The 16,493-nt window shown below is 39.9% G+C and overlaps 1 protein-coding gene across 4 annotated transcripts in view; it reads left to right on the top strand.

The window, feature by feature from the left end:
- LOC132105809 (bridge-like lipid transfer protein family member 3B) overlaps positions 1-16,282 on the top strand; it is a 33,458-nt gene extending 17,176 nt beyond the window's left edge. Inside the window, exons 8-23 of one of the 4 annotated variants that reach the window (XM_059511223.1) lie at positions 3-183; positions 273-356; positions 453-599; positions 1,534-1,643; positions 1,799-1,940; positions 2,055-2,248; positions 3,442-4,814; positions 5,780-5,860; positions 6,126-6,277; positions 6,580-6,734; positions 6,893-7,043; positions 7,136-7,174; positions 11,467-11,723; positions 12,177-12,288; positions 12,509-12,669; positions 14,470-16,282. In XM_059511223.1, coding sequence (XP_059367206.1) covers positions 3-183; positions 273-356; positions 453-599; positions 1,534-1,643; positions 1,799-1,940; positions 2,055-2,248; positions 3,442-4,814; positions 5,780-5,860; positions 6,126-6,277; positions 6,580-6,734; positions 6,893-7,043; positions 7,136-7,174; positions 11,467-11,723; positions 12,177-12,288; positions 12,509-12,669; positions 14,470-14,610 — 3,480 coding nt within the window. In that variant the 3' untranslated portion in view covers positions 14,611-16,282. Of the gene's footprint in view, positions 1-2; positions 184-272; positions 357-452; positions 600-1,533; positions 1,644-1,798; positions 1,941-2,054; positions 2,249-3,441; positions 4,815-5,779; positions 5,861-6,125; positions 6,278-6,579; positions 6,735-6,892; positions 7,044-7,135; positions 7,184-11,466; positions 11,724-12,176; positions 12,289-12,508; positions 12,670-14,469 lie in introns of all 4 variants that reach the window. The other 3 variants (XM_059511222.1, XM_059511225.1, XM_059511224.1) reach the window with 3 other exon arrangements.
- The last annotated feature ends 211 nt before the right edge of the window (positions 16,283-16,493 follow it).

Raw genomic sequence — 16,493 nt, 5'->3', positions numbered from 1 at the left:
AGGTAACCTCGGCGCCCCCCTCAGCCCAGCAGGTGCGCACACAGCAGGCTTCAGCCACAGCAGATCAGAGTGCTTCTATGGCACGGCTGTTTAACGCCTATGATGTACGTGAGACCTCACACCACCTCCAAATCAAACATCTCGACCTGCATATCTGCGATGACACCATTGACAACGACAGAGGTACCACATATTCACACATAATTCTGTTAACACCAAAGTGAGTTATAGAGTTTGGTGTTACGCTGAAATATGTCTTTTTCAATCTGCAGGAATTAATAAGAGATTAGATGGTGGTGCAGTGCAGTTGTCCTTCAGCTCTATCAGCGTAGATTATTATCCCTACCACAAAGCTGGTAAACTCCTCAAACACATTAGATTCTTACTGTAATAACATGTTAAACAGGAAGATGTTCCGATTATGAAAACATCATTCTTTCTCTCTCTCTCAGGTGAGACCTGTATGCACTGGATGCATTACGGTGAGGCCACAAAGTCCCGTGAGGCCTGGGCCTGTTCTCTCCTGGATGAGTTTAAGTCTAATTTGGAAATGCTCAAAAATGCAGTCAGTGGTCAGACCCAGAGCTCCCCTCAACATGGTGAGAACGTCCTTCCCATTAACATATCTTGATTGGCTGATTTCATCTCATTGTAACTGAAGAACAGAAAATGGATCAATTTCATGCAACTTATCGAGAACATGTCTGGACCATTTTTGACCCCAAAATTAAAAGAAATAAATAAGAAATGTTTAGATATTTGTTTCATGACTATTACCGGTAAACCCATTTTTCCATATTACACACATACACACATTATATATATATATCTGTTTTATTAATTCATTTTTTATTTGGTAGTTCATTTATTTTTAAGGGGGGATTTTGGGGTGGAATGTGATCCGGACAGTGGTCACTTAATTGACAGCTGTTAATTATTGATGCATAGATCTGGATATCTGCTCATCCAAACAGTCGATAAAGCAAGAATTTGTGACACTCTATTTTAAGGGCTCTTCACAAAGACACTTTCAGATGACACTGACTACACAGTTATAGGTTGTAGTTCTGTTTATGGCTAACAAAAGTGGCCACTGAAAGTGCTTTGTATAAGAGTCTTTAGCTAAAGTGTTACAGGTTTTAGCTCAATAGCATATTATGGCTAATATTTATATTATATGAGTATATAATTATCATGGATTTAATTTTGAAGTCATTAGAATGTGTTGTGGTCAGTAAGTGTGTCCTGTTAGCAGCTAACACCTGTCCTAGTTTGAGAGGTTTTTTGCGTAATGGGTTCTGTGTCCCCAGTCCATCAGTCTATTGTCTTAGAAGCAAAGGGTGGAGAGATAATGGTTAGGGAGCTGGACTCAGGCCCAGATGGCTTGTGGCCGCTCTCCCCCACGGCCAACTGCTGCTGGTGTCTGGAGACAGGTACCTCTCTGGTGTGCGTTTGAGGTGCCTCACAAACACATGGCTGTGGTTTGTGCAGATGGCCCACTGTGTTTGTGATGTCTGAGTTTGTTTCCTACAGGAAAGATCTCCACCAGCTCCAGCACTTCCTTCTCTCCCCCACCTTTACCGAGATCCCAACTCATGTCCAGCTCAATTGTACTACAGATCGCAGATTTCAGCATCTATAAGGTTTGTATGGAAGAATACAAATACAATATGTAGTCGTTTCAAATTCAGATGTGTTTCATCGAGATGCATCAGTGCTGTCATCATTGACTGAGTAAATGATGAAATATCGATTAATAAGTCACCCTTTAAATGTGGATTGTTACGCTGTGTTGAAGGTGTCTACAGCAGACCAGTCACGCTCAAGTCCTCAAACCATGATCTCCTGCAATAAGAAATCCCTCTACCTCCCCCAAGAGATGCCGGCTATCCATGCGGAATTCACAGAGTACTACTTCCCGGATGGCAAAGACTATCCTAGTAAGACAGAAGTGACAACCTCCATTGTAAATGCTGACAAATCAGAATAATCACTTAATATCTAAGTTCAACTCAAGCATTCCATGAATTGACATGAATAAACTCTCTCTGCAGTCCCTTGTCCCAACCTGTATGTGCAGTTAAACGCACTACAGCTGGTGCTTGACTCTCGCAGTCTGGTTTGGCTCAATCTGTTTGCGCTGGACCTTCGTCAGAGCTTAGAGCAATTTATGGAGCTGTACAAACTCAATGACTCACAGAAACCTGACGAGCATGTAGATATCAGAGTGGACGGACTCATGCTGAAGGTAGTTCTTACTTACATTGACTTAAACTGCACAGTTTAGCTTCATCCCTAATCAAATGGCTCATTTCCACTGAGCAGTACGGGTCAGTACAGTACAATATGGTACGATTAGGAACGGTACACCTTGATCGGGCTTGTTTCCACTGCCAGAAGTACCCCTATTTGATAGACGGGTGTATTCCAGAAAGTAGTGATAAAGTAGTGCCAGTTAAATTAAAATTTTCTATTTATACGTGTTAGAAATATTTATATTTATCCAAAGTGACTTACAGTGCATTTAGGCTACACATTATAATTTTTTTAACAGGATGTGTGTTCTCTGGGAATTGAACCCACAACCTTTTGCGCTGCTAATGCAATGCTCTACCACTGAGCCACAGGAACAAAAGACAGCTTACTCTCCGCCTACTGACCTAACACACAATCACAAGATGTACAAGGAAATGCACTTATCAGATGGGATTTAAACTTTGACGGGCCGAATCAGAAGTGTTATTTTCTGATAACATGAAAAGAAACAGCAGTAAGTTACAAGCAGTCATAATATTTGTGTGCAATAACTAGCCCTTCCACTCGTGTTTTGACGTCAACAGAGGGATCCGCCTCTTGACATAATCAGCACCACGGGGTAATCTAGTCAAAAGTGACCAAAAGTGGGCAGAAGAGACAGATTAAAATGCCATGTGTGAATGGGTATGTGTCTTTATTGGCCACTTGTGGTCCGATCGCCCAAAATGTGTCTTAATACCAAGTGTAAACAGGGCTGGAGACGCTTCATTCCCTTTGTGTTGTCATTCTCCTTGTAGCACACACAAATGACAATTTGTGTCAACCAATCAGCATTCTGCAGCGAGTCTAGCTCCACCCTTTATGTACTGAACTACTGTGCTAGGTACTCCAATGGAAGGGTCCCAAAAAATGGTACAGTTTGCTATTTTGTTACAATTCAATACTTCTAACAATGGGAATGGACAGAATTGCACACCGTACAGAACTGAACCATACAACTCAGTGGAAACGAGCCAAAAGACATCTGAGCAAGGTATTTCTTCAACATTTTTAGAAATTACAGGTGAGTTTGATCAGAGTTTAAGCTAAACTCTTCAGGGCAGTGGCCCTCCAGGTCCAGATTTGAGGAAGCTTATTGTAATAAATTATCGTATTATAGTTTAATTTAAAACTCTATGTTTGTAGCTGGTGATCCCTACAGACCAGGAGAAGACTCAGCCTGACCAGCCCCGCTCAGTTTCAGTCCAGACCTCAGAGATGGTAGCCACTAACACACGTCACTCTTCTGGATGTACTCGGTCCAGTCTGGAAGCCCTCTTGCAGGCCTTCAAGGAACAACCCTTCTTCACCTCCCTCTCTTCGTCTTTTCCTCGCTCTCAAAACTCCTTCTCTGTGCTGCATTCTGTCTTCCAGCGGCATGCTCATGAGCAGGACACACGCATTCATGATGTGTACCGTGGCCTTGCTCCGCCATCTCTCTCCACCAATGCCCTCAAAACACCAGCAGCCACTGACTTGTGGGCCGTGCATTTTTCCCAGTTCTGGGTGGATTATGAGAGTTCACGCAGTGGGCGAGGTCGTCCGACACCTTGTGTGGACTCCTTCCCTCTGACATTTTGGGCATGCCACCCTGCCCGATACACTCAGCTCCATGAGAGGCTCAGAGCAGGCGTAGGGTCAGACCTGTTGCCTCGCAGTGAGTCAGCAGAGATAGCTAGTCGTCTGCAGAGGAAGAAGCTTCTAAAGGAGTACTACAGCACTGGTACATCTCCCAGCAACACGCCAAGCAATGGCCTCCACGAACCACACTCTCTGGATGGCCTTTTAAGCAACTCCTCTTCGTCTCTTTCCCTTGCTTCCTCATCCTCGTCCAGTGAAGTAGACTTGCAGGTGCTAGTGCACGTTCAGAAGCACCTGAGTGCTCAGGTGAGCCATGGGCAGTATATGTTTCTGCTCAGACTGCAAAAAGCTGTGAAATCTCTGCAGCGCTCTTTACAGCAAGATCTGGAGCAGTACGGCTCCAAGCGCCAGGGTCCCACTCAACCCTTCAGTGCCTGCGTGGGCGTGCACATGAAAAGTGCAGAAGTTACACTACTCCTAAAGCCCATTCCCCAATCAGATTTAAACTCCAGCCCTCTGGACTCAGACGTATCCCCTTCAGAAAGCAGGGCCACTCTTGAAGCCGGGAGTGAGGTAAGCGAGGGGCACGAGAGGCCCTCGGCTGCAGGAGAGGGTACTCGTAATGCGGATCAGCTACTTGGTGCAGGGACACATGCCATCAACGCATCTCCTCTCCTTCCTTCTCCATCTCCTGCTCTGAGAAAGGTACCTATGGATGAGAGGAGTAGCGTGGTATCTGGAGGGAGGGTGCCATCTGAGGAGAAGAAGGATTTGAGAGAAGGCTATCCCAATGGGGAGGGCAAAAGAACTGAAGCCGAAGGGCAGCAGAGTGTAACCTCACAAGGTGGAACCATGGTAGTAGATCCCATGTCTGACAATTCCTCCAGGGAATGGAGCGACAAGAGTCATGGAGGCAGGCTACCTCAGTCCATGTCCAGGTATTACTGTTTGTGTATTTAGAGCACAGCTGTCCAGTCTTTCCTGCTTTGTTTTTTGGAAATTAATCATGCAAGTAGCGCTGCATATCCCTGTCTCAAATGCTAACATAAGCTTTTGCAGTCCACCGTAGAGTACACACTTTGGTATAAATGGGACAGCATACTGGCCAGACATTATTGTGAGCCAGACAGCCGGGGAATCCAAGCCTGCTCCTAGAGGGCTACCTTGCTGCAAACTTCAGTTCCAACCCTGCTCCAAGGACCTGGCCTTTAATGTTCAATCATGATGAAAACCTAGCTGATTTAGGAGTATTTGATTAGGGTTGGCTAAACGCTGCAAGCCCTCTAGGAGCAGGGTTAGCTACCCATGGACTAGATGAGGGATGGGCAACTTTGGTGAAACTCTGCAGGACCCAAGTTGCCCATCACTGGACTAGTTAGTAACCCATGAAACTCTTTGAATTTCATCCTAACCTAGTCTAGACCTGGAAGGACACCTTCCTGCAGAATTAGTTCCATCCCTAATTAAACACACCTGAACCAGTTAATCAAGGTCTTTAGAATTACCAGAAAGAAATTAAGATAAATGACTGTAGTATTGTTTTTCAGATAAACAAGTATGTTAACTTAGAATGTTTCTTAAATATCTGCAAACATATTATGGTATTTTTATGCTTCAGTAAATTCAAAAATCTACATACAGCACCTTTAATAATTTCAAGAATTATTTTTTTTCTTGTCAGTTTTCAATGTACATTCACGACAGTAGCACTGGTGCACTTTTCACCAGTGGTGTAGAATAGAAAATGTTATAACTCAATGTAGATGGGATTGATACAGATGCCATTTAATGTTATGAGAGTATGCATGTGTATATTTGGGAATAAAACCCAATGCACAACTGCTTCCTTGCTCTCAGTGTGACATTTGGGTGTGTGTGTGTGTTTGATCTCTCTCTTCCAAAGGAAAGGCAGTTTATCAGTGGTCTCTGACCTCTTAACTTCCACGCACAGCAGGTCTACCTCCTTATATTCCATGTCCAACATGTAAGACACCCTCCTTAGGACTCTGTTCCCATCTGTGTATGCGTGAATGTTTGTGCAGAAAACTGGTATAGTGTTTGTGATCATTTCACACTAGCTTGTCCTTCATTGTGTTATGTGTAGGACTGTGGATTTGCGCAGAGTTTGGCGACTCGGTCTCTGACTAGTGCCAAAAATGTTGCCGCCTTAGTATCATTTATGTTGGTACTAACATGCTCATCTATTCTCATGCTCACTGTTTTCTACTTTTTGTGCATGTACTCTGCAGTGGTCGATTGATTCAGGGCAAGTCGCAGTCAAGTTTCTCAGTATCCTTTTCTAAGATCATGAAGAAAAGCCCTTCACTACAGTCTCTGGATGATGTCTCCATTGACAGTTACTCACTCGAGGATTGTGACAGCTACAGCCTGCTGGAGAGAGGTATATGCACTCATGAACACCATATTGTAGTACTTGTGGTTTTCTTTTTATACAAGCGCTGTATTAGATGTATGACCACAAGGGGGCAGTATTGTAACACCTATCTTTGTGCTATTTTTGTTCCATTAATGGAGCAATGCTGAAAATTTCTTGATAACCAGAAATTCATTCAGATTTTCCATTTAGCATAGGCTAAACATCAGGCCCAGATGTGATGAGCTTTGCAACTCAATTTGGCTCTGGATATGCTGTTACACTATCTTGTTCTTACCAAATAATACACAAATGTTTTTTTGTTGCAGATGACATATCAATCTCTGGTTTTAAGGATGTTCTAAATGAACAGATTTCCACAGAAGGGACAAATGTGACTCTCGCTCAGGAGGCAGATGAGGGCCAGTCACCTGACGCCATCAGTGCTGCCTCACAGAGCATAGATGAACCCATGAAAGACCTTGTAATAACCCCTTTTTATTTATTCTTTCATTCTACTTTTTATATCATGCTCAACTTGGTTGATAACGTTAGCTTTTTCTCTTCTCCTGAATGAAAGCAATTTGATGATGCATTTATTAGTATCTAAATATAAAATATCTGTATTGCGTGAATTTGCAGGTGTCTGTGCTGGTTTTGAAGATTCAGTCAGTCTGCTGTTCTCTGGATCTGAAGGGTGATGATACAGCAGTTGCTCTGGAGGTAGGACGGATCCGACCCAACCAGCTCGGCAATGTCAGTTTGCGGCAGTATCTTAGCAACCGTGGCCTGGGTAAGACTGATTGACACGTATGTTTTTATGTGTGTGTGTAGTGTAGTGTTGCTGTTACACCTGATAAATACTTGCTGTTTGCGTTTCTTCAGGTTTATTGTCTACAGCATCAGTCGCTCAAAGTTGCGAAGGTACTTCAAGTGTGTATCTTCATATTTTTGCATAGTATGTGTGTGTGTTTGTTGGCATGTTTGTGAGTGTAGATTCTGTCTGTGAGTTTGCATGAGTGTGAGTTGTGATCACTCTTTCAGCATTTTTTGTGTTAAGCGAGAATACTACTGTTCAAACGTTTGGGTTCTGTATGTTAAAAAAAAGTTTCTCTATGGTCACCTAAGCTACATTTACAGCATTTATTAAAAAAAGAAATACAGTAAAATAGTAATATTGTGAAATATTATTACAATTTAAAATGACTTATTCTATTCTCTTTCTTTTTTATATATATATTCCTGTGAAAATTTTCAGCAGCCATTACTGCAGTCTTCAGTGTCACATGATCTTTCAGAAATCTTTCTAATATGCTGATTTGGTGCTCAAGAAACATTTTTTTTTTTATCATCAGTGTTGAAAACAGTTGTGCTGCTTAATATTTTAGTGAAAACTGGTGCATTTCTTTTTCAGGATTTTTCAAGTGATTCAATAGAACAGCCTTTATTTGTACATTTATTGTTTTTAACATTGAAAATGTTTTACTGTCACTTTTTATCAATTTAACACACCATTTCTGAATAAAAGTATGAATTGCTTCCAAAAAATACAAACATAAAATAATTTACTGACTAGCCCACTGATATATCTTTATAAACTACTAGTGGTTGTGTTCGTCAATAGAGAACTTACGGATTATTTAATTAATGTTAACAAATTTGATTCAGTCCAACATTAAGTCTCCTACTTATTATTGAGAGTGCTGTATTTGTTGCACAGACAGTAGCTTAAACTTTTTGTAATATTAACATGTACATTTTTTTGCTTCAGTGCTTTTAGTAGCAATGTTTTAAAGGGATGTTTTAGAGAAGCAGCTTATTGGGAAGAGTTTGTTTGACAGTCTAACAATATGCAAAAGCACAACACGATTTCAACAGAAAGCAAATTTGTGCTTCTGATATGAACCCCTTTAAAGCACCTTGGCTGAAAACATTTAGTCAGTTGGTGGATGAGTATGTAAATAAGAGTTTTGTATTTTTATTTTTTTGAAGCAGTGTTGTAGGTTGTGTGTGCTGTTAATGGAGCATTTTCTCGTTCACTGGTCCCTGCTCCCCTATCTCTCTCTCTCTCTCTCTCTCTCTCTCTCCTATAGCTGCTTTGGTATTGTGTTGTTGTTTCTCTACTGTCACAGACCACTGGGTTCTGCAGTAGCAGAACTGCTGGTTCAGGAGACTTTGTACACACATACAGACTCATCTATCTGGGCTGTTTCAGTGCACTGCCTCTTTCCTCTCCAAGGATTAATCTCTAGGCTTTTCTCTGCTCAGTTTCTCTTGACTGATTCTGCTTGCCTCTGTTTTTCCAGTCTGTTTCTCTGTATCTTTCTCTGTATCTGCTCCCATGTTCCCTATTTTCAGTTATTCTGACTTATTCACTTTTTCCTCCTGCAGTATTTTTCTTCAGTATCTTCGGTAGGGAGAGAAAGTGCTGCGCTTGCTTGTTTTAGTCACATCTGTTCTAGGATTAATCAAGAAGTTGAGTCCGGAATGACAGGAATACCAGTGATCGGATCGCTTTTTCTCCTTGTTATGGGGTCTGAGCATTTCTAACTCCAGTGTGGTCACACAGGATGTTGGACGTGTGAAGTGTGATAGTTGACCCAAAAATGAAAATTCTGTCATTAATTACTCAGCATCATGGACCACAAAACCAGTCTTAAGTCACTGAGGTATATTTTTAGCAATAGTTAAAAAAGGGTTTTGTGGTCCAGGGTCACATATTTTAATGATGTCCTTACTACATTTCTGGGCCTTGAATGTGTCAGTGGCGTTGCTGTCCATGCAGGGTCAGAAAGCTCTCGGATTTCATCAAAAATATCTAAATTTGTGTTCCGAAGATGAACGAAGGCTTGCGGGTTTGGAACGGCACAAAGGGCTGAATTATCATTTTTGGATGAACTATCCCTTTAACTCTCCTTCCAAGAAATTTAAACTGAACTTTATGCACATGGACAAAAGTTTAGAGCCACCCCTATCTTTTTCTACAATATTATAATTATTATGTACATGCAGCACTACATAAGAACTTGTTTGTCATGTATTAAAGAGAATGAATTAAAATTAATTGATTATAATTGAGTCATATAATTTCTATTCTATTATAGTTAAATTACAAGTTGGCAATTTCCAATATTATTCAAATGGACATTATAAATATTCATAGGTTGGAATTCATAATTATAAAAACAAAAACAAAAAAAATGTATTCAAAAAGGCAAGTCAAATTTGTATTAAACTCTTAGAATTTACAAAAGCACATGGTACTAAGGTTTTTGTGGACACAGTACCATGATAATACCACGTTTTTGGACATATACCATAGTGTTCCTTGAAGTGCTTTGGAATACTGCAAATACCACAGAATATAAATATGATTATCATCAGTATACGCTGGCGTACTATGTTAGTACCATCTGCTACAATCATCTTACCATAGCAATGCTTCAGTACTTTTGTAAAGAGCTTGGTTGCCTATTCTGTCTCCACATTTCTTTACTCGGTTATATCACTTATTTAACGGTTCTGCTGAACGAGCTTCTGCGTCGGGTGTTTTTCTCTCTGTTCTGGGCAGAGGAGGTGAGGATGTTAATGCAGTCTCAGTTTCAAATCTTCAGTCTTCTCGAAAGCAAGAACATGTAGGGCAGCCAGCGAAGTAGATACCATGGACTCCTCTGCCATGAGACCCTCTGGGACCGCCAAACTGCACAGCCCCGATATCATTTGATGTCTCCTTTCTGCCCTCTGCTGTAGGAAATTTCAATGAATTTCAATGAGATTTCTATTCATTACCGCAGGCATTGTAGTGCTGACATTTTGGATTCAATGCATAATTTAAGTGCAGGGTTTCAATGTTTTGGATTTGTCTATTTTTAGACACTGGTGGCTGTCTCCCGTGTCCTGCTTTGCCGTCTGGTTCCACAGTCTATGTAGCGGGCCCTTATTTTTCTACTCATTAGTGATCCATTGGTTACCTGCATGACTGTGTACACGTTCACGTGTCCTCTTAGATCCAAAACTTATTGTGTTGCGTGGAGAAACCTGCAGTAACATTGAGTAGATGGTGTTTTCATCATGTAGATCTTCGTTATTATCGTGTGTATTTTGTATAACGGCATCTAAAATATAAAAGGGTGTTCACACTGACCGTGATCTGTGGTTTGAATGATTCATTATCAATGAGAGCTACAGGAACTATAGTTGAAAAAGTTTAATGGCATGTAAATAATCAGTGATACATTAGGCTATCCAGCAGCAGGAACACTTACTGTATTATCGGCATAACCTTTCTTGCTGCCTTCAAGTGCAGCTGATAAGCTTGTATCTTTGAGTTTGGCATTCATTATTATGACACTGTCTGAAGGACTTGATTCGGATTGGTCAATCGCAGTATTCTATAGTCTGTTATTCTCCAATTAAGACTGTTCTTTCGTGACTGTCGTACCATGGTCTCATCCTCTAATTTTAGCCAAACGCAACTGGTGCCATCTTTCATCTCAGTTATAGTTATTAATTGTATTGAAAATAAAATTGGAGGACTTAAGTAGGAAAACTACTGTATTATTATTTCAGTGTTCTTCTTGCCAGGATGGTTGTTTTTTACATTGCAGTTTACAATAAAATTGATTATTAGATAATAACACGGTATGGATAAGTTTTATTTTAAACAGTTTTATCTCAAATCCATATTTCATGGCCGCTTAATTATTTATGTACTGAGAAGCCATGTTATAAGTGGAATGACTTTATGTTCTCATTTAAATGTTAATTTTGTTTGAACTAGTTCATTCGTCTTGCTACTTTATGTGTACATTTATAAGCCACTTGCTAGGAACCATTTTTCTTCATTGAAGCTTGGCGTTTAGTGAACTAATAAAATATTTAAACTCAGTAAAATCAATATTTTGTGTCTAGTTATTGACTTACAGTTTAGGGCAAGCAGCCTTGTAACTAGTAAACAAGTATACACGCCCCATATGACATTAGAAGCTTGTGTATCACCTAGAATTCTGAGCTTATTACTTTTAGATATGACTTTGCTTGGTCATTTGCTCAGAAGTCTCATGTGCTCATGTGGTCATGTGCTCTGTGTGAACAAAGCATTTCATGGATCCAAACTCAGAATCTTTAAACCAACAGAACATTTATTGCACAAGTCTGTTAAGGAAAATATTAGCACATTACTCAATTTCTGATATTTATCAATCTCTCTCTCCCAGGCTCTGGGTCAGGGTCGGACCTCAGCACGGTGTTATTAAATCCAGAGGTGCAGGTGAGGCTTGAAAGCGGCCCGGGAGCTGCGGTTCACTCCCCTCTGGCCAAACAGAATGGCTTCCTGCAGTGCCGCCTACAGGCCTTCAGTGCCGACTTCCTCATGACATCACTGCGAAACCTCGCTCTCTTCCTGGAGGATGACTCCACCTCCCAGGTTCTCCCCATGGAGATCACCATCAAAGATACACACGTCAATCTGAAGGTACATTTAGACACAAGACTGTTACACTATCAGATTTTATCAGAATAATCATCGGCTATCACTTTAGATTATTATTTATTTATTTATTTTTTTCTTGGCCAATGAATTTAATTTAAGATGAGTTTTTTGAATGTGGGTCTTGCTTACATCTGTCATGTCCTCAAGATTTTGTGTGAAAGCAGTAGCTTCTGGTGCTGGGTTATGTCTGATACCATTGAATATGTTGTATTGACATGATATGAATATTAACTTTTTTTTATATTATGGTTATCACCAGTAGCAATGTTTTGTACATACGATGCATGATTGTACACAGCTCCTCAGTTCCAAAACCTATTGAGCTGCAATCCCAGAATGCACTGATTTCAATAAAAAAACCCTAGTAGATAGCAATACGGCTCACAGTTTTATCCAGAACCAGCATGTATGTACTAATATATGTGTTTAAATCAGGATGATGGTCCCCGTGACAAAGCATCTGAGACTGAGGCCACGCCAATCGCCGTGCATATTAATAATCTTCTTATTCATCGCCAAGATGATGGCTCATTCAGCATCGGAGGAGGTTATTCATGTCCCTTACTTCCTGTTTTTCGCTTCCTGCTACCTCCTCCTCTCCTAAACTTTAATTGTTCCTTATAGCATAATTTCCCCTCCCTTTGGCACATGCATGCAAATCTCTTTTACTTTGAAGTTTGCCTCTATTTTTAATTATTTTGAAATTGGATTAAACCTCAGGATTGCACGTACTTAACGCATCCCTCCCCCTTTCTCCCCTTGGACAGCTGCGCGTGCTGCGGACTCAAAGCTTCAGAAGGCGGGGCCTGTGAATGACAGCAGGCTCAGTTCTGTCCCTGAAGTTCCTGTAGGTGTGGCCAGTGAGCCAAAAGCCACTCAGACTGCAGCTCTGTCACCCACAAGCCCCACCCCCTCAAGTAGAGAACAGGTACATAACGAACAACGTGCGATATGTAAAATATTTTTGCATGATCTGGGTACGTCCACATAATGCTGTAAAATTGCAGCTTTATGTGAACATATTGGTTTGCGATCTAAATACCCATGTATGTTTGTAAGCCTTTAATGGTGATGCAAGATTCCGTTTTTTTTTTGACTTGGTTTATTTACATTTTAAAGGGATTATTATTATAAAAAATTAAGTTTTCTATAAAAATCTATTTTATGTGCTGTGAAAACATACTGTACTATAAAAACTCCAAACTTCCCCAATCCAAAAAATCATTATTATTATTAATTGAAGCTAGGCTGCAAACAACGGCTTGTTCTGAAATATTTCAATTTCCGATGACAGAAACCTGTAACATTTACATGCAGTTACACATCAATAGCCCCATTTCCATTAACCTTCAAATTGTTAAAATTGAAATTGCGAATTGAAAAATACAGCTAATTGAAACACGTACATTTTGCACGTGCACTGGAGCATCCATCGCAATGACTTGTCATGAGAGGAAAAATTTCATTTTAATCGCATAACATTGGATAATGGAAACGCTGTCATTCCACAACAGTTTCTATTGACATATATAAAATATATTGCAAAAGTTTTGCACAAACCTGAAATGGAAACCTGACTAGTGATGCCTTTTTGGTGTCTCACCCAGTCACAATGATGTAATAATTAAGATAGATGCTGTTAAAATTAACTAGAAATTAGTTAAAGAAATAACTAATGATAACTGTAAAAAGGTGTTGCACCTACAGCTCTGCATATTCTTCTGAAAAAGTCCAACTTTGGCAAAATATGACTTATATGAGTTTGTTTCTAAAAAGCCGCCTGATCATTTTAGTTGTAGAAGTCTCACAGTAGTTCTTTTTTATTAGTGGTGCTTGCCGGAGGCAAGGCATCACTATTACTATTCGCCTTGACAAAACTTTGGCGCGCTACTCCTCCCGCATTTTTTGTCACAGACCCATGAATGAGATGTCAAAACGTGCGGCTTATTGAGGAGAGGTGTGCTATGACTTTTCTAAGCAATCGGAAGTACAATATTCGTACAGCGGACGAAGAAAATGTGTAAAAATATCCCATAGACTTAACATTGGAAAAACTATCTGACATAATATCTTTGGCTCAGGAAGGCATAAATACTTAAGAGTGGGCTCTTTTGACTTGGCCTATCAAGCAGTCCATATGTAGTGACATAACTACTTCATAGCCAAGCCCTAGCAACCAATTTTAGCACCCTAGCAACCGTTTAACTACATTTAATAGCTGTATCTCAACAAAATAACTACATAGAAACACTGGCTTGGGGTTTTTGGATTCGGGCTGGTAAATAGTCTTTAAATATCACCCCATAAACTATATAGCCACACCATAGCAACCATATAGAGCACCCTAGCAACCATATAGCAATATAAAGTACTTATATCTCGGCTCCACGACATCACACAGGCATCATGGGTGGCAACAGGGCGCCGAGTTTTGCCACTGCAAGCACCACTCACATTTTCTTCAGGAAATGTACATTCTAGTTATTATTATTATTCTGAGAGCCAAATAAAGTGTGTAGAAAATGTTCATAACTATAAAGTTGTTGGTGCAAAAGCTTGATTAATATTAAACGTGGACCTTAGTGAAAAAGTACAATTATTCAAAATATAACCCCTCAATTATACAATGACAATTGCATATCTAGCATATCTAGACTGATAAACAATAAACACTTTGTGTGCCAAGCTAATGTTTTTTTTATTTATTTATTTATTTTTATCCACACAGCTGCTCATGGAGGAGAATGAATGCTTGAAACTGGAGCTCTCCAAAGCCAAGATGGCGCTAGCGGAAGCCCATATGGAGAAAGACTCTCTCCAGCATCAAATGAAGACCCTCAAACTCACCAGCAGGGGCAGCAACAGCTAGTGGCAGTGCATGTATGTGTGTGCATACAGGACTGACACCTGCCACTGGGGGGCAGCAGAGTGCTTGGAGGGGCCCGGCCCCATAAAAAATCCCAACTCTGCATCCGAGAAGAGGATGGTATGTGTGCCGGGACGGTGATCTCACCTCGGGATCCAGACTTTGCAATCAGTGGCATCTGCTCTTAAAGAACAGTGTTCTTTACTATAGTATACACACAAAGCTTTAGCATCAGAAAAAATCAAGTGAAAAGTCTCTTCGGACAGCCCTGTGGAATTCCACAGATGTTTTGCTGCTCTCTTCCTGTTTTTATTATGTCTTTCACTTCATTAATTTTTGTGTCGACGAGCAAAGAGGTGATGAACTCGCATTCTCGCTAACTATCTCTCTCTCTCTCTCTCAAACTTTCGTACACAATGTAGAAGCACATTCCACCCTTGACCTTTAACCCCAGAGCAGTCTTACACACTAAGTGTCAGGGTGTGTGATGTTGAATGTCATATCTTTGGAGGAATGTCTTAAAAATGATTTTGCACTGCTTCGAACTCTTTTGTTAAACAATAACTAAACAAATTATAATATCTAGTGATTAATACATTTGTGGTTATGTATAGTAGTTGTATAGTAGAATGTTTTGTTAATAAGTTCCATTGAATTGGTGTAGTCAAAATTTACCTTCATTATGTTAGCATCTCAAAAATGGGAATATGTTTTCAGAATTATGTGCACAAACACACTACAGGATTTGCTTTGCAGGACTTGATTTCTCTTACTGTATGGACAGATTCTGTGTTTTGCAGTGCAACACTTTGATATTAGTTCAGTATTCGGAACTAAAAACATTGTCATTCCATGTTTGTCTTTTTATGTTAATATTTGCACTGCAACAGTCAAAATATTAGTTTAATTATTAATTTTCAGGGGTTACTTCTGTTAAAATACCATTCAGTCTGAAGATGGAATGTTTAACTGATGCTTCGTCACATTGTTGATCTGATTACCAGCATTTCTGCACCAAAAAACAAAACAAAAGAAAAAATGGATGGATGGATGTTGAGTGAAAACCACTCTGATGAATGAAATCTAAGAGTTTGTATTAGTACATTTTTGTTTTTGGCTTTTCTTATTTATACTTTAAAAGAGAAGGGCCTGTTTTATGATGAAATATGACGGGGAAAAAATATTTAAATGTTTTCTTGGATTTGCTTCACTCTGTCTCCTCCCTTTGTTTTCTTCCGGCTTGCTTTTTCTCTCTACAGCGGCCTCTACAAGTGCCTGTGACTGCACACCTACTTCAGAGGTACTGCTTGATATTTCTCTCACATTGTGTTCTCTAAATGAATGTTTTAATGCTCTTCACAACACAAGCTTCCATCTGGAGAACATTTTTCAGATGTTAGGACTTGAACATGGAGAGCTGGATGACAAACACCTGATTATAGGAAACAAGAACTTTTCTTATGCAGTACTAGGCCACACCCCATGCCACATTAGCCCCGCCTCAATATGTAATAAACACGCCCCTAATAGATGGAGGCCCACCTCTTTAGCACAAATGATGTTCAATCAAGCAAACTTGTAAAATTGTTATTCCTTGTGTCCATCAGAAGCTGCTGAAGACCTGAGACATCTGAAATAAAATGAGGAAATACAATTTCAAATGTTTTATTAATAAGTTTCAACTCTCCTCTTTTTATTTATTTAATTATTTGAGTTATTAAATGAAGCTCTATATGTATGAGATCCTGTTGGGCTGAAAAATATGCACTTAATCAATTACCTAGTCATAAAGTTGGCATGAAATGGAAATTCATGCATTTAGAAATATATTGTCTAAACATACATTACTGATGTTATTGTGGAAAAATCCTATTTTCTGACCTCGT

The sequence above is a fragment of the Carassius carassius genome, chromosome 26 (genome assembly GCF_963082965.1).
Source record: "Carassius carassius chromosome 26, fCarCar2.1, whole genome shotgun sequence".
NCBI classification, from domain to species: domain Eukaryota; kingdom Metazoa; phylum Chordata; class Actinopteri; order Cypriniformes; family Cyprinidae; genus Carassius; species Carassius carassius.
Note: the sequence above shows the minus strand (reverse complement) of the source record. Positions and strands in the feature narration are given on the sequence as shown.